The following is a 25,487-nucleotide window of genomic DNA, read 5'->3' on the forward strand; positions in this document are numbered from 1 at the left end:
CCTGCATAATAATAATAATAATAATAATAATAATAATAATAATAATAATAATTTATAATAATAATTTATTACTGATACCCTGCTCATCTGGCTGGGTTGCCCCAGCCATTCTGGGTGGCTTCCAACATAATAGAAACACAGCAAAGCATTGCCTATTTATTATCTGTGAAAAGTAGCTGGGAAGAGATACCTAAGGAGAATTAGGCCTGCATGATCCTTTAAGCATCAAGGGGTTCATGGGATAAATATGCCCCAATTTACATATTAAGATAATTAGTTCTTTATCTTCCTTACACAGACACTTCCTCCTATTTGACATATAGCTATGGGGACAGGGCTTAGCTCGTTGCTTCATTCATGCAATCATTTCCGTCAAAATTATTGGGAGAGGGCATTGTTTCATGTTAGTGGTTTCTCGGCCATTCTTGCTGGCTATTGCAGATTCTCATTGGCTCTTAATTTAGTACCTTTTATGTGAGTAAGTCTGTCTTAAATGTTTCCGCTCCACCCTTTAACCAGGAAAAATATATATCTAATAATCATAATAGTATTTGTTTGCCTACAACCATAGTAGGCCCCATGCTAAGGTGCTTTTTAGTGGTTAAGTTACCCTCTGTTGTGGTGCTTATATTTTAGTGGAGTGGGGTAGGACTTGGGATATAAATGCAATAAAATAAAATAAAACTGTCAAGCGCGGTGCTAGGCATGTTTCTCACAGACTGGGAGCGACCACTGAAATAGCCTGTTCTTGTGTAGGCACCTTCCATACCTCCTGAAGATGAGGCCCCTGAAAAGGGGCTTCTATGAAGACTGCAGGGGGCATTTGTGTACAGTGGAAGCTCAGGTTGCGAATGTGATCCGTGCGGGATGCGCATTCGCAAGCCGCAGCGTTCACAATGTCTGTGCATGTGTGGGTTGTGATTCGGCTCTTTTGCACATGCGCAAAGCACGATTTAGTGCTTCTGTGCATGCGTGGCTGCCGAAACCTGGAAGTAACCCGTTCCACTATAGTGGTACCTCTGGATGCGAACGGGATCTGTTCCGGAGCCCCGTTCGCATCCTGAGTAGAACGTAACACGTGACTGGGCATCTGCGCATGCGCAGGTCACATTTTGCCGCTTCCGCGCATGCACGCGATGCCATTTTGAGTGTCTGCGCATGTGCGAGCGGTGAAACCCGGAAGTAACACGTTCTGTCACTTCCGGGTTGCCGCTGAGCGTAACCTGAAAACTGTATATATTTGTACCATAGTGTGTATTACATACACAATAACTTAAGAAGAGCTTGCTGGACCAGGCCAAAGGCCCATTTAGTCCAGCTTCCTATTCTCACAGTGGCTGACCAGATGCCTGGAGGAAACATCCCTGCAGGATTTGCTCCCCTGCTGTGGTCTTCAGCAACTGGTGTTCAGAAGCATTGCTGTGGAGGCAGAGCCTTGCCATCATGGCTAGTATCTATATTCTCCATGAATTTGTCTCACCCTCTTTTAAAGTCATCTGTGTTGGTGGCCATAACTGCCTTCTGTGGCAGCGAGCTCCATAGTTTAACTATGTGCTGTGCGAGGAAGTATTTTATTTCATCTGGCCTGAATCTCCTAATATTCAGCTTCACATTCCTTACTTTGTGCCTCAGAAGCTCATCCACCCGTGTCTTGTGTCTAAAGCCTCGTCCGAGTTATACGAACAAGAAAACCAGATTGCGTTTCTCCAGCTGCATGGCTTGACTGTCCCAGTTGACCACCAGCACAGCCAATTCCTTTTTTTGCTCCGGTCCAACTGCTAAGTTTTACATAGCAACGTTAATTCCCGCTGTAGAACACGTGGGGCTTAGCAGCAGTGTATTGCAAAGCCCTCCCGGGCTATGTTTATATCCTGAAACTATTAAGCTTCAAGCCTCCTGCTTTGATTGACAGGTAATTTGAGAGCAAGATAGGATGTGCTTTTGTGCGCGTTAGTGGTGAGCTCAGCCCTTGATTTCTCCTCCATCGGCGCTGTGCCAAGTGCAAGCCTCCGTTGCCATCTTCCAGCCTCTTTCCTTCCCCCGCCGTAACTCAGAGCAGAATTGCTTCAAATAGAACTGTGTGGTTTTCTTGCCGCTGAAACAAATCCTACTCTGAAAAGACACGATGGGGCTGCGGTGGTGGTAGTGTGGGATATCATAAGAGGGAGGGAGAACAGAGACAGGGCTTTGTGTCACTCTTGCATTTCACAACATCCAAAGCTGGCCATGGTTCTGATTGCAAAAGTCAAAGAGAAGCACACCTGTCCAGCAGGTGGAGGTGAAGCAATTTGCCATGGATACATTGCAGGATGAAGTCAAGGTACAAAACCATTCCCCACTTCCCTCCAGCTGCTGGATAGAGCAAACATGTGCCTTAAATTCTGGCTGGGGTAACCAAATGTTAGGGACGCCGGTGGCGCTGTGGGTTAAACCACAGAGCCTAGGACTTGCCGATCAGAAGGTTGGCAGTTCGAATCCCCACGACGGGGTGAGTTTCCGTTGCTCGGTCCCTGCTCCTGCCAACTTAGCAGTTTGAAAGCACATCAAAGTGCAAGTAGATAAATAGGTACCACTCTGGCGGGTAGGTAAATGGCGTTTCCATGCACTGCTCTGGTTTGCTAGAAGCGGCTTAGTCATGCTGGCCACATGACCTGGAAGCTGTACGCCGGCTCCCTTGTCCAATAAAGCGAGATGAGCGCTGCAACCCCAGAGTCGGCTACGACTGGACCTAATGGTCAGGGGTCCCTTTACCTTTAATCAAATGTTAAATGAAATACTCTTACTATGACTTGCCAGAAATTGCTCACCTGCTTGGATAAGGACCATAGCTTTGTGGCAGAGTGTCTGCTTTGCATGTGAAAAGTCCCAGGTTCAAGACCTGGCATCTCTAGGATGCCCCCGCCCCCCGTCCAAACCCCTGGGGAGCTGCTGCCAGTCACCACAGAAAATTCTGGACTAGGTGTACCAATGGCCTTCCTATACTTAAAGCAGCTTCCTACATTATCATTTGCTTAGCACATTTAGGCCAGGGTTCAGCAAACTTGGGTCTCCAGCTGTTTTTGGACTACAGTTCCCATCTTCCCTGACCACTGGTCCTGCAAGCTAGGAATGATGGGAGCTGTAGTCCAAACACAGCTGGAGACCCAAGTTTGGGAAACCCCGATTTAGATCCTGCCTTTATCTCACCATGGAACTCAACGCAGGCACATCTGAAATGTCAAGGTGGACTCACATCCAAGCACCAGTCTGATCTATACTGGCTTTCAGGGCTCTGATAATGACCTGGGATGCCAGGATTTCTTGACAAGAAGTGCAGCGCCAGATTTAGTGTGGTGTGGGTGGTTTCTCTGCACAGGGAGCTGAGCAAAGGAGGCTCAAAATTGAGAAGATCCATCATTGAGAAGATCCATTTGGTGGCATCCGATTTTGGCCACGCTCAGAGAGCCTTGCTACCAAAGATTACCAAAGTCCACCCCTGAGAGGTGGATCTGCTTTTTTGGTCCAGATATGACAGGTAGGATTCTAGATGCCCCACATCCATCTTTCATGGCAGGGGTGGCTAAGCTGTTGCTCTCCAGATGTTGAACTACAACTCACATCATTCATGACCATTGGCTATGCTGTCTGGGGCTGATGGAACCTGACACCTTCCCTGTTTTAATTTATGATTGTAATTTGGTTGCCCAGAATAAAATGTGGTTTGCTGTATCATTTGCATCCTTGATTGCTTTTTGGAAAAATACAGAATATGTGGGAGATAGCAAATGCTTAGGTTACAGTCCTTCCTTGGGAGCAGGGGCCATCCAACAAATGTGGGGCTCATGTCTGAGAAAACATGCCCAGGACTCGGCTATTAATATTGCTAGAACAAGGCTCTATTTTTGTGCCTACCTGGAATGGATTTCTGACTATAACCAGGAGGCTGATTTATTTTAAAGGTCACTTTTGCTAAAGAGCAGTAGTTTATATAACTGTAAAATACCCTCAGGTTTGAATTATGGAAAAGAGCAATGGGGAACGTGCAAAGCTGTTTCTGGCCCTTGCAAAAACTTTCTGCTCAGTTCTCAAATTTAGAGAAATGGGTGAGTTGTCCTTTATTCCTGCTCGAGGGGGAGGCAGCAGTTTTTGATCCGTTTAAGCTGGATTCTAGGCAGAGATGTCTTGGTGACCGTAATGCCTTGTGGGCTTGCATGCATGTGAGGACTTTTAATGCTCAGCGGACCTTTGAATGCCGCCTCTCAAAGATTTCTCTTCCTAAAGTTGTTGAATAGGCAGGGTGCTCTAACAGGGGGCAAATGATTTGCGAAATCAAGCCCCATGATACCCTTCTCCCTTTGCAAAGCGTCTTTCAGAGAGGGATGCTTTGAAGCAATGAAGAATGTATAGGGAGGGATGCTCTTAACCCTTCAGCTGCCAGGTGGTCCCCCAATCTTTCTTCCAGTGGCTTCCTTCGCACCAAGGTTCCAGGCTGGTGCTTGGGAGGGAAACATGGGTCCTGAATGCTGAAGTGAGTACAGTGGTACCTCAGGTTAAGTACTTAATTCGTTCCGGAGGTCTGTTCTTAACCTGAAACTGTTCTGAACCCGAAGCACCACTTTAGCTAATGGGGCCTCCTACTGTCGCCGCGCCGCTGGAGCACGATTTCTCTTCTCATCCTGAAGCAAAGTTCTTAACCTGAAGCACTATTTCTGGGTTAGCGGAGTCTGTAACCTGAAGCGTATGTAACCTGAGGTACCACTGTAGTGGGTAAAAGAAGTTATGGGGAAGATTCAGAGGAAACCAGCTGGTTGGGGAAGGGGTTAAGCATTCCCTTCCAAATATGGGAGTTGTTTTAGGGAAAGAAAAGCACACATCGTCCATGGCCACCTTGCTACAATAAGGGAAGCTCAGTCCCACACTGAAAGTTGCAAAGGGTGAGGCTGAAAAATGGAAGCACCTTTTGCTGAGGAAGAAACCTTTCGGGATCTGGAAAGGCAGGTTTGGATGAAACACTATCACTATTCATTTCAAATCCCCCCCCCATGTTTTGCAGAGGAAAGGGGATGTCAAGACTTCATTGCAAATGGCTTCAGTGTAACCTATAGTTTGCCTCACAACTTTGCACCGGGAAAAGTGAATAATTGGCTCTACTAACTCATCCTGTCATGACCCTGGATTCCCTTCCTCCAGTCGCTTGGAACTTAGGAACCTGCCTTATAAAAAGCCAGACCTTGCTCTATTATTAATAATAATAATAATAATAATAATAATAATAATAATAATAATTTATTTCTATACCGCTTTATATTTTTAAGAAAAATCTCTATCCAGCTCAGCACTGCCTCCACCAGCAGTTCTCAACCTGTGGGTCCCCAGATATTGTTGGACTACAACTCCCATCATCCCTGAGCTCTGGCCTTGCTAGCTAGGGGTGATGGGAGTTGTAGTTCAACAACATCTGGCGACCCACAGGTTGAGAAAGGCTGGCCTACACAGATGGGCAGCATCTCTCCAGGGTTGCAGGCAGGGGTGGTGTACCCCAACCTTACCTGGAGATGCCAGGGATTGAACCCGGGAAGCTTAGCATGAATGGCAGATGTTGTCCCACAGATCTATTGCCCCTTCCTTCGCGAGGATGTGGACTCTGAATCAGAAGGGGAATGGCCCAGAGGACCAGCCCCAGAAGATGGTACCACTGCCTCTCTGGCCTCAGGATGTCATAATGCTGTCCTCATAGAATCATGGAATTGTAGAGCTGGAAGGGACCCCATGGGTCCAACCCCTTGCAATGCAGGAATCTCAACCAAAGCCATCCAACCTCTGCTTAAAAACACCCAAGGAAGGAGAGTCCACCTCCGTCCACTGTTGAACAGCTTCTGGAGGAAGAACTGAGGGGAGACATTCCATCAGGCAAGGCCTCCATCCACCTGCCTTGCCCCACTCTCTGCTTCTCAATGTGTATTGTATTGTTTTATGTACTGTGGCTTGCCGTTGTTTTATTGATTATAGTTTAGATATTATTGTAACTGTGGAATGGATTTCTGTTTAACTTTTATATGTTGATATTATTATTTTATACTCTAATCATGGTTGAATGTTACTTTTTTGATGGAGGTTGCCTATTTTAAAGTTATGTTTTATTATCACATTTTTGTATTGCATTAGATTGTTATAAGATGTACATTTTTTGTTTCTTCTGTTTGTAAACCGCCTTGAGTATTGTAAGATAGAAAGGCGGTATACAAATTAAAAATGATAATGATAATGATAATAAGTTCTTTCTGAGGTTTAGTTGGAATCTCCATTCTTCTAATTGAAGCCATGGTTCAAGTCCTACCCTCCAGAACAGGAGAAAACAAGCTTGCTCCCTCCTCCATGCGACAGCCCTTGAGATACTTGAAGATGGCTGTCATGTCTTCTCTCATAGTGGATTCTACTGCAGAAGCTGCAGTGGTACCAGAATCTCCCCTGCTCTGCAGGAGTAGTGGATGGCAGGAGAGGATTGTTTAGTTGTTTAGTCATGTCCGACTCTTCGTGACCCCATGGACAAGAGCACGCCAGGCACTCCTGTCTTCCAGGAGTGCCAGTGTGGTGTAGTGGTTAAGAGCAGTAGACTCGTAATCTGGTGAACCGGGTTCACGTCTCCGCTCCTCCACATGTAGCTGCTGGGTGACCTTGGGCTAGTGACACTTCTCTGAAGTCTCTCAGCCCCACTCACCTCACAGAGTGTTTGTTGTGGGGGATGAAGGGAAAGGAGAATGTTAGCCGCTTTGAGACTCCTTAGGGTAGTGATAAAGCGGGATATTAAATCCAAACTCTTCTTCTTCTTCACTGCCTCCCACAGTTTGGTCAAACTCATGTTCGTAGCTTCGAGAACACTGTCCAACCATCTTGTCCTCTGTCGTGCCCTTCTCCTTGTGCCCTCAATCTTTCCCAACATCAGGGTCTTTTCCAGGGAGTCTTCTCTTCTCATGAGGTGGCCAAAGCATTGGAGCCTCAGCTTCAGGATCTGTCCTTCCAGTGAGCACTCAGAGCTGATTTCCTTCAGAATGGATAAGTTTGATATTCTTGCAGTCCATGGGAGGGGATTAGGCCCCTTTAACTGGAAAGGTTCCTTCCAGTGAGGGTGGGGCCAGCAATTGAGATGCAGCTGTGCTACTATATGGGGCTCAGTCTCAGACTGATTGTTGCTGAAGCAACATCTGATCCCTGTCATTATTGCATGCATAATAATATGCTGGTTGCTCCTTATGCCAGAAAGGACAGCAAGACATCCAATTTTTCTTAGGAAAGGCATTTTTTGTGTGTGTAGATGGTCAAAATCATTATCTTTTTAAACTGGAAGGGCAAAGGAGGTGTTTACTAGGCAGGACCAGCCCTGCTATTAGTCAGGGTGACACAGCTGCTTTAGGCAGTGGAGGGGAAATGGACACAGCTGTGTGTGCCCTAGAGTATGCCATGGGGCAGTCCCATTGCCTGTGCTGAATTAAGAATCGACTGCCAGCCTAGTGAGCTTCTGTGCAAGAAATGGGAAGAAGCAACATCTTGTCCTTTGCCTCAGGCAGCAAAATGACTTGGGCTGGCGCTGTTACTGGAGACTGTGCCCTTTGCATTAGCTGTGGATACAACTACCACAGAATATTCTTCTGTAATGGTAAGAAGTTGGTGATCATTTCTGTTTGAATTTAGCTCTTTTGGGGATCTATATCTGCAGCCTTGATGACAAATGTCTCAAAATTGTTTGTAAACATGATATGAATCCACTCTGCTTTAATTCTGCAGATATTTTTTTTTAGTGATTTTGCTTTACGGCTGTGGTCTTTGGCTGATTCTGGTAAAACTGAACTAATTCAATAGCGAATAAGGCGTTAAGGAGAGTGAGTCATCTGTACATTATGCAGAATAAAAGCAGGGATTTCTATATTGCAGTATTTCTGTATTACAGATACTGATGCCAGACAGCCGGTAGTTGCTTAAACTCTACTTATTGCATTTACAAAGTATTTACTCGGGCAGGAGTCAGACCTTATACACTTTGGGTTTTTATTTTTTTAAATAAAAAATGGCCACTAGATGTCACTACTTTTCACTGAAATGAAGGTTAAAAGGGAAGCCTCTCTCTCTCTCTCTCCTCCCCCCACCCCATTTTTCCTGGCAGTTTAAAATGTTTTACCATCTTAACCCCTGCTTTGAGTCTTAGGATGCTGTGAGTAGTCTGTGCTGCAGTGGAGTACGGAAGATGCTTACAAGGCAAGAACCAGTTTAGCTTACTGGTTGTGCTTGGCTGGGGAGTCTGTGGCCATGCAAATATGACTAGGCTACAACTCACATCATCCCTTCATGCACCTCCTCCGCGAGAGGAGTGTGGCGACATGAGAAAGGGCCTTGTTTGTGGTGGCTCCCTGTTTGTGGAATGATCTCTCCCCAGGGAGGCTCACCTGGGACCTCCTTCTCCTCGTGGCTGGTGGAGTGAGGCCCATGCACCCTGGGCTGGCGCACTCTTCCATTTTTCCCCAAGACAGATGGACTACCTCTCTGGTCATGCAGACGGATAGGAGTGAAAAGCTGAACAAGATTTGGAAGTCCTCACGCTCCCCATCCCTAACTTTAAATGAGGAACATATCACAGTGTGGAATGTGTGCAGCTCTGCTTAAAATCCCCCACAGCTCAAAACATCACAAAACACTGTGAACATCATAAATAAAATGAAATAAAATAAATCCACAGCAGAAGACAGTGTACTTACAAACAAGTGAGAAAGTGTAAATACCAAATGTGCCTTTCCAAAGCATTACCTTTGATCCAGATTCTCACACTAGGTGAGAACTCTCTTATGAAGGCACACTCAGATCTGTTTGGATGTTCAAAAGCTATGTATTTACAACTTCCACAAGAAAGCATTTCCATGAGAGAACGATAGGGCGCGGGGAGTCGCAAGAACATAAAACGAGTCCTGCTAAATCAGAGCAAAGGACTGTCAAGTCCAGCATCTTGTTTAGCTGTGTGAAAACGATTGTCTAAATTCATGCTGCAGAACGGGCTTTGCTTCCTATTTGCTGTCTTAACTGATAACTGCATTTGGGCTGAGGAAGAAATATTCTGGAACAGAGATTTTTCCAGAGTCTGGTAGATCCTGTCAACATCTGGAGGCTTTCAAGCCAGGCACATGCAGGAAGACAAATAGGCCACTAGGTTCACACCATGCATTTAAAGCACTATGATATCGCTTTAAAGAGTCGTGCCTGCTCCCGGAGGATTCTGGGAGCTGTGGTTTGTTAAGGGTGCTGAGAGTTGGTAGGAGACCCCTCGCAGAACTACAAACCCAGAGAGGTTTAACAATTAACCCCTCTTCACAGGGAACTCTGGGAACTGTAACTCTGTGAGGCGAATAGGAGCTGCCTGGCGCTGTGGGTTAAACCACAGAGCCTAGGACTTGCTGATCAGAAGGTCGGCGGTTTGAATCTCCATGACGGGGTGAGCTCCCGTTGCTCGGTCCCTGCTTCTGGCAACCTAGCAGTTCGAAAGCACGTCAAAGTGCAAGTAGATAAATAGGAACCGCTCCGGTGGGAAGGTAAACGGTGTTTCTGTGCGCTGCTCTGGTTCGGCAGAAGTGGCTTAGTCATGCCGGCCACATGAAATGGAAGCTGTGCGCCGGCTCCCTTGGCCAATAAAGCAAGATGAGCGCCGCAACCCCAGAGTCGGCCACGACTGGACCTAATTGTCAGGGGGCCCGTTACCTTTAACAACTCTCAGTACCCTTAGCAAACCACAGCTCCCATATTTCTTTGGGGGAAGCTTCACCAGTTACCAAAGCACTTCAAATATGTGGTGTGAATTGTGGCCTAGGATGTTTTAATGACCCATCAGAAGCTTCTTCACATTCTGAATCCACTCTGATGCTTGGTGGATAATTCCCCGCCACCACCCTCAGTCTGCAACAGTATTTCTGGAATGCAACTAAACAGCTCTGCCCACTCCTAGTTTTCACACATAACACAGTCTTTTCTTTTTTTTTTTTTAGTTCTTTTGTATCTGTGTACGTTAAAACCTAGACTTTCTTCTTCTTCTAAAGCTTTTTTGCAACAAGATTCTCTCTCTCTCTCTCTCTCTCTCTCTCTCTCTCTCTCACACACACACACACACACACAGTGCAGAAGAGTGGATCCCAAGTTTTGTTGGTGTTGGGTATGAAAACCAAGGTGGCCATGCAATCTGATTTATAGAGGACAGTTCTCAAGAAGGAGACAGATTAAAATTGCAGAGTTATGAAAAACTAAAAAACAAAGTGCGAGATTGGCTTCATTATTACCAAATAATGGAGGCCTATAATTTGGACAAGAAAATTGGTTTTCAGGTGGAAAAATCAAAACTGGAAATAGAATTGCTAGAACCCAAAACTAAGAATTTGTCGAGAATGTATAACTTGCTGTTGAAATGGAATACTCAGGATGAAACGGTTAAATCTGCAATAATTAAATGGGCACAAGATGTTGGACATAATATCATGATGGTTGACTGGGAACAGTTATGGACCACAGGTATGAAGTTTACGGCATGCAATGCCTTAAGAGAGAATATAATGAAAATGATATACAGGTGGTACATGACACCAGTCAAGCTTGCAAAAATCTATCATTTGCCCGATAATAAATGTTGGAAATGTAAAGAGACTGAAGGTACATTCTTTCACCTTTGGTGGACATGCCCAAGGATTAAGACTTTCTGGGAGATGATCTATAATGAAATGAAAAAGGTATTTAAATATACCTTTCAGAAGAAACCAGAGGCCTTTCTCCTGGGCATGGTCGGCCAATTGGTGCCAAAGAAGGACAGAACTTTTTTTATGTATGCAACAACAGCAGCAAGAATACTCATCGTGAAGTATTGGAAGACACAAGATTTACCCACCCGGGAAGAATGGCAGACGAAAGTAATGGACTATATGGAACTGGCGGAAATGACTGGCAGAATCTGAGACCAAGGTGAAGAGTTGGTGGAAGAAGATTGGAAAAAATTCAAAGTTTATTTACAGAAACATTGTAAAATTAAGGAATGTTAGAAGGTTGTTGGAATGAAGTAATGTGGTTTTAGCAGAAATGATATAAAGGATTAAGTTAAAATTGATTTATTAATTGGTGAAAGACGAGAATCACAGTATATTAAGATAAATTATTAGGATAAAAACTAAGCTGGAAAGGATTTGCTGAAACATCTAACTGAACTAGAATACAAAAAAGGGAGGTGTGAGGAGGTCAAGGAAATATGTAAAGGAAAGAAAGCTATGTAAAGGTCTGATCTGTTTTTTTTTAATTGTTTGTTTGTATTTTTATGTCTTTGTTATTTTTCTTTTTTATTGTTCCTTTTTTGTAATTTTCAAAATTTGAATAAATATTATATAAAAAAAAGATTTATAGAGGACAGTTCTCTATTTGAAGGTACCTTTGCTGTGAAAGTCTGCCTGGCATAAAGGTAATGATCCCTGAGCAGGGAGACTAGTACCGTATTTTTTGCTCTATAACACACACTTGACCATAACACGCACATAGTTTTTAGAGGAGGAAAATCTGTAGGCATGCCACCCATAGGCATTCCCTCCATAACACGGACTTTCCCCCTTACTTTTTAGGAGGAAAAAAGTGAGTGTTATGGTGCAAAAAATACGATATTTACCTTCTGGAAAGCAGCCTGAGTGGACCAAGAGATCACCCAGTTACAATTTCCTCACTATGTTGAGATGTACTGTATGGAATTATGGTAATCATGTCCAATTTTGACTCTATTCATATAATTCAATGGGCTAAGTTCAAGGTGCTGGTTTGGGTGTATAATGCCCTACTCAGCTTGAGACCAGGATAGGTTAGAGATAATCTTTCTCCTTATATATCCAGTTAAAACGTTTTAAGTGCAATATACAATGTGACACTAGATGGTGGTGGCGAGCCTTATGGAAAATTCAATGTACAGTGGTACCTTGGGTTACAGATGCTTCAGGTTACAGACGCTTCAGGTTACAGACTCTGCTAATCCAAAAATAGTACCTTGGGTTAAGAACTTTGCTTCAGGATGAGAACAGAAATTGCATGGCGGTGGCAGTGGGAGGCCCCATTAGCTAAAAGAGGTACCTCAGGTTAAGAACAGTTTCAGGTTAAGAATGGACCTCCAGAACGAATTAAGTTCTTAACCCGAGGTACCACTGTACTTTTAAAAACGCGTTTAAAAAAAAAGCATTTTCAGAATTTTTTTATGTATGTGTAGATTCCACCTTGGTGAGGGGCTCCTGCAGAAACCATCTTGTCAGGAAGTCCATTCTGCACAATATAGGAATTAAGTCTTTAGTATTGTGGCACCCAGGGGTGCCGGTCTACTGTGAAACTGATGAAGCTTAAAAGCTTCAGGGGCTCTAATCCCAGAGGGCTCCCAGAAGCGACTTTAGTCCACATTGCTTAAAAAAATTGGGTCTAGTTGACCCAATTTGAGTCGCACAACTCAAACTGGTTAATTTTTTTGTTGCCTGTGTTTCAACAATCCCAAAGTTTGAGAGTCAGTAGCACAGAGGTTGTAAAGATGTGGTGATCTGCTGCGGAACGATTCCATTGAAGAAGATAAAAGTAGTTACCCAGACTTCATTGCTGGTTGCGAAGGCCCCCCCCCCCCATGGCAGTTCAAGCTTGAGGGCCCCCAAAATGTAGGTCTGCCACTGGCGGCACCTACCTTTTGAAACTCCCTCCTGTTATATATCAGATGGGCACCATCTTTTCACCTGCTGAAAGTTTCCCTCTTCCCACAATCCTTTTAGGTAGACATATTTCACAGACTGCATCCGTGTTGGAACCAGGTGGGTTTTACTCAGAGTAGCCCCATCAAAATGGATGGACCTTGACTTCGTCACATCCACTGATTTCAGCAGGTCGACTCTGAGGTAAACCTAACTGAATACTGCCCATTGTTTTTAGACATTTTTATTGTTTTATCAATTGTTTGTTTGCCACCCTGGACTCCTTTAGGAAGAAGGGTGGGATATCAATTTAAATAATAATAACAACATGCCATTTTAATGCAAATATGTGGCTTCTTTTGTCTTCTTTTTCGGCAATGTGTCTCCACTATTTGTTGGTGGTGCCTAAGTGACCAGAATAGTGAACAGAAGAGGAAGAAGAAGAGAAGGGAGAGGAAGAAGAATATAATGGAGGAGGAGGAGGAGGAGACGGATGTGAACATCTCATGACATGGAGAGAATATATATTTCCACAATCTTTTCATTTTCTCAGTATTCCACTTCAGAGCAAACTGGTAGCCAGATAGCGAAGCTTCTTCATGAATCATTTCTCACATCTCCCTCTCTCTCTTTCTCCCCCAACCCCCCAATTTTTATTTGCTGAAAGTCTTTGTTACACAGTTATCTATCAAGTTCTTTCTATCTGCCAAACCGGCAAACGGAGACGAGCCGTATCAAATGTCCATGAATTACAAACACGTTGTGTGTCCATACATCATTGCGCTGATGTATTGATACTTACGGTGCTGGCAGTGAATTCGGGTGGGTTGTCATTCACATCTGTCACCATAATGATTGCCGTCGCCGTGTTCGAGAGACCGTAGTTAAGATTTCCTTCCATATCTGTGGCCTGAACGATGACTGTGTACTGCTGAACTTTCTGGAAGGGGAAACAACAAAGGGGACAAGAATGTGAAATGTTTTTTCTGTCTCTCTATACTTTTCTGCAACTTCATTTTTAAAAGAAAAAAGAAAAATATCACCCTGTTGAGATCTATCTCCTCTGCAAAATGTTTTCTTAGGACAAACTTTTGTCTCCCCTGTAAACACAAGAGACAGCAAAAAAAGCCTCATTCTTTCTTTCTCTCTGTCTCTCCTCACAATAAATGATGCATTAATATCTAGCTGGTTCTAATGGAAACTTTTCTGAAAATAGTAAGTTGTATGTGAGGTGAATAAAACTTGCAAGCCATGTTTACATGAATCCTGTAAGTCCTATTTGGGTGTTCAGTTTCCTCACATGGTTAGAATTGTATGAGGGAGAGCTAGTTCAACTATCTCGATCATCGTGCCTATGGCTACTTCCAAATAACATTTAGCGATGAGTTCATCTGTCAAATTCAGTTTCTCCCCCCCTCCCTTGTCTTAATTTCAATTCTCCACGTTTCCACATCAGTTTGCATTTTGTTAAAAAACCCAAACCCCTCATGAAAATTCATTGGCATTTTAGTGCAAATTTCTCCTAAAACACTTGTTTTTGCACACCATTTTGCTTAATGCACCCTTTTTATTTTGCAAAGCAATTTCCCCCCCAAATAATGAATTTTTATGTTATTTTCATTTTCTTTTTTTTTGTTTACGCTTTACCCTTGCATATGCATGCATGCATGCCTGTATTCGTTCATTTATTTACTCATCTGATTCCATCTCCAAATTGCTTCCCACAAAACATCTCAAAGCGATTTCTCGGTAAAAACATTAGCAATAGAAACAATTACGCAATTTCATATATGCAAAGCAAATGTAACAATTAAACATAAAATGTAGAAAAAACTTTGATATGTTAAATAACCAGTAGCAATTTCATATTGATAAAAACCTTGCCTCACAGGACTGTTTTGAGGATAAAAAGGGCCAGCCCTATCTTTAGGCAGGTGGAGGAAATTGAATATATGTTGGCTCCTCCTCAGCCGCCTGATCATTCCACTCTGCTGGAGACCAGAGTTTTGTGTGCCACTAAAATAGCCTGGTGCAGGTGAGAATGTTGCCTCCTTGCCAGTTCACAGTCGACTTCTGGTCCTGTAAAGGGGTAACATCCATGGACACAGACCTAAAATCTCCTGGAAAACACTAGCTATAAAATGTGATAGGGTGAGGGGAAGGGTGGACAGAGACTTTTTGTTGTGGTATTGTTTTTCCCCTTATGGAAGCCAAAATAAAAAGGGAGAATTATCAGAGCAATTATCAGGCAAACAACTATAAATACCTGCAACACCAGCTCAGTGAGTTCACTTAGGCAGATGAAAATCCATTAAATGAGCTGCTAATATTGATGTGGAGCTTTAGAAAGGGAAGGGAATCTTGACGCAACAAATGACTTATTGGCCTTATCATTTCAAAGTGTCTCCTTTACTAGGAATCGCTGAAAATTGAATTTCCTCAGAGACCCAGGATGTCCCATCTGCTATTGACTGGGATCATCAGCCACAGATGATTAGGAATGAACAAAAGCAAGTTTTATTTTTGAAGCTGTTCAGGCCCACAAAGCTGAAAGCAGCCTCCTAGAAATGTCTGGGGACAAGACGCTGGAGAAAGATCGTCTCCTGAAAGCCACTCTCCCAATGCTAGTCTTTGGACTCAGTCCTGGAGGTGGGATTGGAACCAATGTAATACAGGGCCCCCAATTCCCATTCCCCAGAGCTGGTCCACGAGGATCCCATGGCAAATGGCATCAAATACCAATGGGAGCTCAAAAATATAAAAATAATGTCAGCAATACAAAGGAGATGGTGTTGGACTTTCGGAGGAAGAGAGGGGAACTAGCCCCGTTGTACATCGGGGAGGGCTGTGTGGAGAGAGTCTCTTCCTTTAAATTCCTAGGAGTTTATCTCAGTGAAGAACTTACTTGGAAAATAAATACAACCCAGGTGGTTAAGAAAGCCCAACAGAGACTCCATCTCCTCAGAGTATTGTGAAAGAACAATATCAATCAACATTTGATGATCTCTTTCTACCAGTCCACAATAGAAAGTATCCTTTCATACTGCATCACGATGTGGTACGCTGGTTTGACATAAACTGATAGGAAGTGCCTACAGAGGGTGGTGAATACAGCACAAGATATTATGGGCTGTCCCGTGAATCCGCTGGATGAAATAGTGGAAGAACGTTGCCGCAGGAGAGTGAGGAAAATTCTCAGGGATGAGTCACACCCTGGCTGGCACTTTCTTGATCTCCTGCCCTCAGGGAGAAGATATAGAAGCAGGATTAGTCGCACCAACAGGGTAAAGAACAGCTTCTATCCATGGGCTGTTAGGCCGCTGAATGAAAAGATAGCAACAGGGCAACTGACTTTCGGGTTTGGTGGGTGTGCGTCAGTAAACAAGGGGAATTAAGACTAAGAGAGCTGAGGGGGGGGGTGCTCGTGTAATCTCACTGTATACAAGTTGTACAAGTGAGAAAGGAAAGGTCATTCATCAGGGTGACCATGGTCAACTCAGTTTCGTGGCCGGGCCTGAACCCAAATTGGAATGGATCTAAGTACAGTGGTACCTCGGGTTACATACGCTTCAGGTTACACACTCTGCTAACCCAGAAATAGTGCTTCAGGTTAAGAACTTTGCTTCAGGATAAGAACAGAAATCAGGCTCCGGCGGCGCGGTGGCAGCAGGAGGCCCCATTAGCTAAAGTGGTGCTTCAGGTTAAGAACAGTTTCAGGTTAAGAACGGACCTCCGGAACGAATTAAGTACTTAACCCGAGGTACCATTGTAATCTGCATCCTCCAAGAATATTTGCAGCTGTGTCCACCACCTTCCCCCCAAAGCAGGTATTGGCAAAAGGTCCCATCCAAAAGGTCCAGAACCAGTTTCTTTAGGAGTGGTTGCAGCACTGCTTCTTTCAGTGCAGCACAGAGCACCTCCTCATGCAGCAAAGGGTCAACCACACTCTGGACCCAACCAGACAGCTTCTCTCTGCTAGGGTCAAGGGGGTATGTGGAGATCACTCTGAAATTGAGCAATTTTATCCAGTTGCTCACAGTGGGTCTTACATGTGGTTTTGGCTCAAGCACATTTTGCGAGGAATTTTCCCGTATATCATGCGTTTTTCTATGTCGTTTTCACAAATAAATGCATCTTTATGCACACATTCCCTTAATATATGAATCACAATATTCAGGTAAGTGTGAATTTTGAAAGACGGCTGCGTTTTGCTTTACATATTGTTTTGGAAAATGCAAATTTGATAGATTTTCCTTTAAATGTGGACTGAATCAAATCCCTCTCCAATTCCTATTTGGTACAGCAGGCCCACGACTTACATGCATTTACCTTGTGCACATTCAGCTTTATGGGTGTTGCAAAAAATATATTAAAAATTTAGAAGGGGGTAGGATTCCAAGAAAAATGGCATTGACAACCCTGCTTGCCATTTAACCCGATGGGTTTTGAGTATACAAGATTTTGGGTTTAGGTATGAACCCCAGAACTTAACCCGGACAAAACTTCTGTCTACAACAGAAGTTAAGTGGGAGGGGAAAATAATTTCTCCTCTCTGCCCTCCCATCCATCAAAGAACCACAGCATCTCTCTGCTTTCCTGCTCAGCTTCTTCCTCCCATTTAAACTTTGCGGCGCTCTCTTCTACCTTGTTTTCAGCATGACCCCTACAAAGCAGTGTCTGGGCTCAGAGGTCGTCACTTGCAGATTTATCACTCGGAACAACCTGGGACTGTCAGAGCCGTTTGCTGCTCTTGTCTCACTGTCTTGCCTCCAGCTAGGGCACCGCAAAGACAGCATGGTTTCTGTGTCAAAAGTAATTCGGGAACCCGTGATGCAGTTATGCAAACTTTCATCTGAACCTGAAAGCTGAACTGCAAGAGAAGGTCACGGAAGTCTGAGAAAAAGACTTTTTGATAGCAAGGCTTCTAAGTGCTTGCTCCGGCGAAGCCCCATTGCACTGCATTGCATTGCATTGCAGAAGGCCTTGCTGGGTGAAGCTGTTTGAAGGTGGTTGTCCCAGTAACATGGCCTTCTGTTCTGCAGCCCCCCCACCCCCTGACTTTTGCTCTTTTGGCTTGTCTGTTATTCAAAGAACATTACAGGAGAAAAGGCATCCAACCGCTGACCCAAGATAAGATATCTGAAAAGTTTCATTTTAAAAAAGTTTTTTTTTTTTAATTTCAAAAACTTCACTATCTTGCCATTCTTGTCCTCCCAGCCCCTCCACCCAAATCCAGGTCATTTATGAAAGCTCTGCTTTTTTGAACACTAATAATGATATATTTATACAGTGGTACCTTGGTTCTCAAACTTAATCCATTCTGGAAGTCCGTTCCAAAACCAAAGCGTTCCAAAGCCAAGGCACGCTTTCCCATAGAAAGTAATGCAAAATGAATTAATTCGTTCCAGACTTTTAAAAACAACCCCTAAAACAGCAATTGAACATGAATTTTACTATCTAATGAGACCATTGATCCATAAATTGAAAGCAATAAAGAATGTACTGCAGTCACACAATCAATCAATCAATCAATCAATCAGTAGCTGAACTGGGTTCCACACACTCACAAAAACAAAGAAAAAAGCTGCAAAAACCAAAACTCAAAACGAATAGCAAAAACAGACAGACCTAAGCGTAACACTCAAAACGGAAGTGTAGCACTCAAATAGGAAGTGTGGCCCTCAAAACAGAAGCGTAACACTCAAAACAGAGCACGTTTGGTTCTGAAAAAAGTAGGGAACACTTACTTCCGGGTTTGCAGTGTTTGGGTTTCAAGTTGTTTGAGTACCAAGATGTTGGAGAACCAAGGTACCACAGTATATGTATCTGTGCAGTGCTAGCTAGGAAAGGTCCCTGCATATCCCAATAACAACATAAGAACCAATGCCTCTTAGGAACATAGAAAGCTGTCAGTGGCCCATCTAGCTCAATACTGTCTACTAAGACTGGAAGAAACTCTTCAAGGTTTTAGATCGGGCATTCCCAGCCATACCCAGAGACGCTGAGGATTGAACCTGTCTCTGCATGCATGACAGAAGTGCTATCAATGAGGTACAATCATTCCATAGACACCTACAGTCTTGCAAGACATCTAAGCCAGGCATAGGCAAACTCGGCCCTCCAGATAACAGGACCAGTGGTCAGGGATGATGGGAGCTGTAGTCCCAAAACATCTGGAGGGCCGAGTTTGCCTATGCCTAGTCTAAGCAGTGGGAAGGGGTAGAAGATAGAGTGTAAACCAGCTAAACACAACTTTATAAAATTGAGCTACAGGTGATATCCATGCCGGAACATATTCAGGACTGGAAAGGTCACGTTACCAAACTAGACCACTGGTTTCATCTGGATCAACATTACCTACCATTGTCTGACAGCAGCTAGCCAGGGTTTTAAGCAAACGTCTTTCCCAATGCAATCTGGTGATGCCAGGATTGAACCTAGGACCTTTTCCCTGCACAGTATGTTCCCTTCCATGGAGCTATACGGATCTCGCTTTGGAGAAAGAGTCATCTTATGGACCAGGGTTGATGTAATATGCAAGGACAAATGGACTGGATCCAACAGTGTTTCAGTGCTTTTTCACTAACATAAGGAGAGTGGAGGATGACGAAGGAGTTGCTATGGCCTGGAACAACAGCCTGCAATCCTCAATTACCTTCAACAAGGTAAAGACTCAAACATGTTGAATGTGACAAAAAAGAAAAGTGGGGAATGCACCATTGTCTTGAGAATTCTGTTTTTTGCCTCTCTCCAAAATTCCAGATACAGTCATACCTTGGTTCTTGAATGCCTTGGTACTTGTACGTTTTGGCTCTCGAACGCCAAAAACCCAGAAGTGTTCTGGTTTTTGAATGTTTTTTGGAAGCCGAACGTCCGACACAGCTTCCTGCAGCCAACCAGAAGCCACACCTTAGTTTTCAAACATTTTTGGAAGTCAAATGGACTTCCAGAACAGATTATGTTTGAGAACCAAGGTACGACTGTATGTGCAAACTCTCATTGTGAGGACAGTTCCCCGTTATAGGAAATGCGAAAGAGATGAATAAAGCTAAGACTGAGATCAGTGTGACACAAAGGAGCAAGGATTGGCATGATAGGTGCTCCATGAACTTCAGTTCTTCTGGGAAGCCACTTTGAGAAGATTGCATTTGTTGGGATTAGAGGGGAATTCCCCTTACAGCAGCAGCTTCTACATGCCCCCAACCTCTTCACCACAGCCAAATGACCTTTTGTGGCGCTGTGGTCTAGACTACAGAGCCTAGGGCTTGCCAATCAGAAGGTTCGAATCCCCATGACGGGGTGAGCTCCCATTGCTCGGTCCCAGCTCCTGCCAACCTAGCAGTTCAAAAGCACATCAAAGTGCAAGTAGATAAATAGGTACCACTCCAGCGGGAAGGTAAACAGCGTTTCTGTGCGCTGCTCTGGTTCGTCAGAAGTAGCTTAGTCATGCTGGCCACATGACCCGGAAGCTGTACGACGGCTCCCTCGGCCAATGAAGTGAGATGAGCGCCGCAACCCCAGAGTCGGCCACGAATGGACCTAATGGTCAGGGGTCCCTTTACCTTTACCTAATTCCCATCCCAGCCTGAAGATGAGGATAAGAGGAGGGAGGGTGAGTTCCTCCTTCCTTCCAAAAGGCCAACCAGCACCACTCAGAAAGTGGCCTACAGGCTGCCAGTTAGTTGATGATACCTAGCTCAGTAGGTCTCATCAATGTTGCTACTGAGATCTTTGGCTTAACAAATTCAGCTGCCTAATGGATATCAGTGTAGTTGGAAGTGCAATGACATTTTATCCTAAATAGGAAGTAATGGGTGAAAGCATAGAAGGATAAAAACAAAAAAGAACACCTAGTCTGTGCATTCAGGAAATTAAAGATACCCCTGAAAAGCAGAGAATACCCCAATTATTTTGAGAAGTGATGAAAAATAAGAGGTGATCTGTAAAATATTAGCCATCAAATGCTATTTCATTTGAATGTCTAGAGCCCGGATTCATAAGGCATAGCAATTTCAGATAAGCCTCTTCAGTTATCTCTAATTAAATCACCAGTGAGGCATGCCCCAATATGTGAGAAATTTGAACGAAGCTTCCCCCCTCCCTGAACACTAACTTTTTCATGCTTGTGTGTTAAGCTGATTTTATTGAGCCATTCAGAAAATTACCATTTCAATGTGTCTTTACAATTTGTCACAGCATTTCTCTGGGAAAATCTCCACCCTCCCGCCATTGAATTTTTTTTGGGATATCATATAGTTATTAAGGCTGCTTGACAGACGAAGAAAGGGCCAATGTCTGAGGCCCAGAGTTTGCAAATACTCAGGTATAACTCAGGTGCTTAAGGACAAGCACATTAAGAGGTGACTTGTTCTTTGAAGGTTCTATAGAACTTGTACAGTCATACCTCGGGTTACAAACGCTTCGGATTGTGCGATTTCATAGAATCATAGAATCATAGAATCATAGAGTTGGAAGAGACCACAAGGGCCATTGAGTCCAACCCCCTGCCAAGCAGGAAACACCATCAGAGCACTCCTGACATATGGTTGTCAAGCCTCTGCTTCAAGACCTCCAAAGAAGGAGACTCCACCACACTCCTTGGCAGCAAATTCCACTGTCGAACAGCTCTTACTGTCAGGAAGTTCTTCCTAATGTTTAGGTGGAATCTTCTTTCTTGTAGTTTGGAACCATTGCTCCGTGTCCGCTTCTCTGGAGCAGCAGAAAACAACCTTTCTCCCACCTCTATGTGACATCCTTTTATATATTTGAACATGGCATCGCGCTGAACCCAGAAGTACTGGAATGGGTTACTTCCGGGTTTCAGCGCATGCGCAGAAGCGCTAAATCACGCTTTGCGCATGTGCAGAAGCACCGAATCACAACCAACACATGCGCAGACGAACGGGTTGCGGGTTGCGAACTCTGCAGGTTGTGAACGTGCCTCCTGCACGGATCATGTTTGCAACCCGAGCGTCCACTGTACTCTCATTTTGCTTCATGCCCTCCCTCCAAAGCCAGGTGTTATTATGGGTATGCTATAGTAGCATTTCCCAACCTGTGGGTCATGACCCACACATGGTTGATGAGGCCCCTGCAAGTTGGTGGTAGGGCTTTTGAAGTAAACCCCAAACAATTGCTTTTAATCCTTAACAAATATGATGAATGTCACTTACAACGTGTATCCAAACCTCTTACAACTTGCAGTGGAACATCAGAAAGTCTTAAGACTTATGTTTTAACACTTGGGAACCAGTCTCTGCTGGCTGGTGGCACATGTGGTGAATGTTCACCACAAGGGAGTTATTTTGAGTGACTCTTACAGCTCCCTTCTGGGTATCCAGCAATCAGATAGTTGGCGTTCTTACATTCCCATAAACAAAACTGTGAATAACTTTGTAAGTCAACAAATTTTACATTAATAGGGGTGTTACGTACTTTTTTGCTCGGGTGCCTCAAGCCATGGTTATAAAATTGGCAATATTTCAGTTAGACATGTACAAAACTGACTTCTGCTGAAGACTTATGGTCTAAAAATCATGTGATGATAAATCAATGGGCCACAACACCAAGCAAATTTGGGTTGGTGGGACGCCATATTGAAAAGGTTGGGAGCAACGTTAACAGCAGCCATAGGGCTTCAGACAAATCAAAAATTAAGATTAGAATGGCAATGTTTCGAGGAATATATGGAAAAACACTGCTCTGAAAAGAATATGTTGATATACATGGATTATGTATGTAAAGTATAAGTGAGAAAAATAATTAGAAAGGGGTATAAGAGGTGCATTATCCAAATAATGCAATGACAATATTTAAATTTGAACCAAAGGAAGTCAAGTCGTGGTGGAGGGAAGTCATGGGGGTATGTAGGGTATATGTTTGTAGTATAGGGGGTATATGTATGTTTTCTTTTTGTATCAGTATTTGCTTGTTTGTTTTATTTTCATTTTTCATATCATTTATTGAGAAATATATTTTTTTTAAAAAGAAAAGGTTGGAAACCACTGTACTACAGCACAACCTGCAGGAGGGAAATCTCAGGCCTGGGGGCAAAATGAAGCCCTCCATTCTCCTCTCTCAGACCCCAAGATTCTCCTTTGGCCACGCCCCTTCAGTAAGCCACACCCTCACCAGCCCTTCTTCAAACTCTGCTCCTGTGTTTTGCCTGCCTGGAATGTGTTTTTCAACTGTGATAATAACTTCTGCCTCCCTGATGGATGGTGCACGGTTTATATAGAAACCACTGAGTTTTGCCTAGGTGGAATGTGGCCATCTGTGAATCTGTTGCTCTGCCAACCCTGTACACAATGGGCATGTAGTCCCTGGAAGGGAATATGGCCCTGGTGTAGAGGCCTCAGAGTCAGCCCAAGTCATTTTAGACCTTTGGCTGCAAATTGGGCAGTTCACCTGGGCTCCCAAACACACTCAGTTCTTTAATTTCATTTGTATATTTAAGAGACTTCAAAGTCACCAATAAATTTTGAAGGATATACCGTATTTTTCACTCTATAAGACGCACTTTTCCCCTCCTAAAAAGTAAGGGGAAATGTGTGTGTGTCTGATGGAGCGAATGCAGGCTGCGCAGCTTTCGCTGAAGCCAGGAGAGCCAGATGGAACGATTACACCTTCTCCCACATTCTGTTCCAGGGATTCTTCCGATCTCTCCAGAACTGATTTCGGGGGGCACAGAGGGACGGGGTTAATCCCCATTTTATGCAAGTGAGAGTCCATGTGCTTAGCTTCTGGTGAAAGGACTTGAAGTGTAGGTAGGTTCCCATGAGGCAAGACGCAGTGATAACAGCAAGAACCTTTATTGAATTAACAGAACTGGGCAACAGGGGCAAAGCAACTGCTTATATACATTTCTAAAGGCCTGGGCCACTCCCAATGTGATTGGTTGTATAAACTTCCAAGCTGCAAATCATAACTGAGAGGCCTAAATCCTGAAATGTTCTGTGATTGGATATCATGTATCGAATCAGAACATGGGCTCAGAATCCTTAGTCCAGACTCAAGCTCAGACAAACACAGACCACTGAATACATAACAGGACTCATTAGTTGAATCCCTCCCAAAGAGTTGCAGCCAATGCTAGCCCTACTCAGAGTAGACCCACCGAAATGAATGGACATGACTAATTTAGGTTTGTTAATTTCAATGGCCCTTCTCAGAGTAGAACTTAGTTGAATATGACCTCATAACAATAATGATATTGGTTTAAAAAAAAAAATCACCTTTTTAAAAGGCAATTTATAAACCTACCACAAATCAGTTAAAAATAGTTTTAAAAACAGCGTAAAAACAACGGAAGATAGGGTGTTCCCTCTTTAAAATCAAAGTAAACATCTAAGACCAAGACAACTTTTCATCCAGGTGGACAAGCTAGGCAAAACAAAAATGTCTTCAGTTGTTTTCAGAAGGTGCAGTTAGTGGGTGCCTGTCATATTTCAACAGGGATGCTTTTCCACAGAACAGGGGCAGCCAAAAGCTCTACCCCACATTTCTCTGGAGCAGTCTTTAAAGAGAAACTACTCTGCAGAGTAGAGTGATTTAACTGGGTGTATAAGGGATAGTGCATTCTCTCAAGTAACCTTGTACTGAACTGGATCTAACATTACATGTTAGCGACAAAACCTTGAGCTTAATCTAGCAGACGACTGGTAGACAGCGCAAATCCCCCGAACAAGGTGTTATATGTTGGTGGCATTTATATTAAAGGTTCCTATCACCCTCCATGCCTAAATTTTATCTGACTGATTTAAAACTGATTGCAGCAGTCTCGTGAGAAGAAAACTAACAAATACTTAAATGCATTCGTACAATATCAGAGGCGATGATCCCCTTTCCTCCTTCTCTATCAGCTGTGCCAGGGATTGGCATCAAGGGGACAGGGGGATGAGAATTCCACGTAATCCACCTGATTACAATTTACGATTTCTGGTGTGGTGCTTTTAAAAAGGACAGTCATTCAATATGCAACATTTAGATCTATCTTATGTACTTATCTTCATCTTGATGCCATAAAGTCTAACTCTTAAATAATCTTTTAACACAATTCCCTGATCATTTAAAAAAAGGTAGATTAAAGATTTGTTCGTAACGTTTTGCGTTTCTTTTTTTTTTGCAGCCTAGTGTTTAGCACTGAAACTGGTCTGCTGAACAATGACATGTAAATACCAGTTCCGGTTATCCCTCTATACCAGGCATGGCCAGACTTGGCCCACCAGCTGCTTTGAGACTACAACTCCCATCATCCCTAGCTAACAGGACTGGTGGTCAGGGATGATGGGAATTGTAGTCCCAAAACAGCTGGAGGGCCGAGTTTGGCCATGCCTGCTCTATACTATACTTGCACTTGATTACCATCCGGCCACACCCCCATTGGAAGATTGGCGCTTCTGCATCACAATCCTGAATTTGCATGAAGTCAGGGCAGCGTAGGGGGACGAAAAAAGGAGGCAGTTTGCACGACAGCAGTGGTTACGGCATGGGAGCAAAAGGAGAGACACTGAGTGGGGAAAAAACAATTGTTTAAAACATGGGTAGGCAAACTACGGCCCAGGGGCCGGATCTGGCTCAGTTGCCTTCTAAACCTGGCCTGCAGGCGGTCCAGGAGTCAGAGTGTTTTTACATGAGTAGAATGTGTCCTTTTATTTAAAATGCATCTCTGGGTTATTTGTGGGGCCTGCCTGGTGTTTTTACATGAGTAGAATGTGTCCTTTTATTTAAAATGCATCTCTGGGTTATTTGTGGGGCCTGCCTGGTGTTTTTACATGAGTAGAATGTGTCCTT

The 25,487-nt window shown here is 43.7% G+C and overlaps 1 protein-coding gene across 8 annotated transcripts in view; it reads right to left on the bottom strand.

Annotated features, from left to right (window-relative positions):
* The window catches only part of CDH4 (cadherin 4), an 812,930-nt gene that overhangs the window by 67,136 nt on the left and 720,307 nt on the right, over positions 1-25,487 (bottom strand). For all 8 annotated transcript variants that reach the window (XM_081867610.1, XM_081867611.1, XM_081867616.1 and 5 more), the window contains one exon: positions 13,498-13,635. In XM_081867610.1, coding sequence (XP_081723736.1) covers positions 13,498-13,635 — 138 coding nt within the window. The remainder of the gene's footprint in view (positions 1-13,497; positions 13,636-25,487) is intronic.

This window comes from Podarcis erhardii, assembly GCF_964252035.2.
Source record: "Podarcis erhardii genome assembly, chromosome: 6".
In the NCBI taxonomy this organism is placed as follows: domain Eukaryota; kingdom Metazoa; phylum Chordata; class Lepidosauria; order Squamata; family Lacertidae; genus Podarcis; species Podarcis erhardii.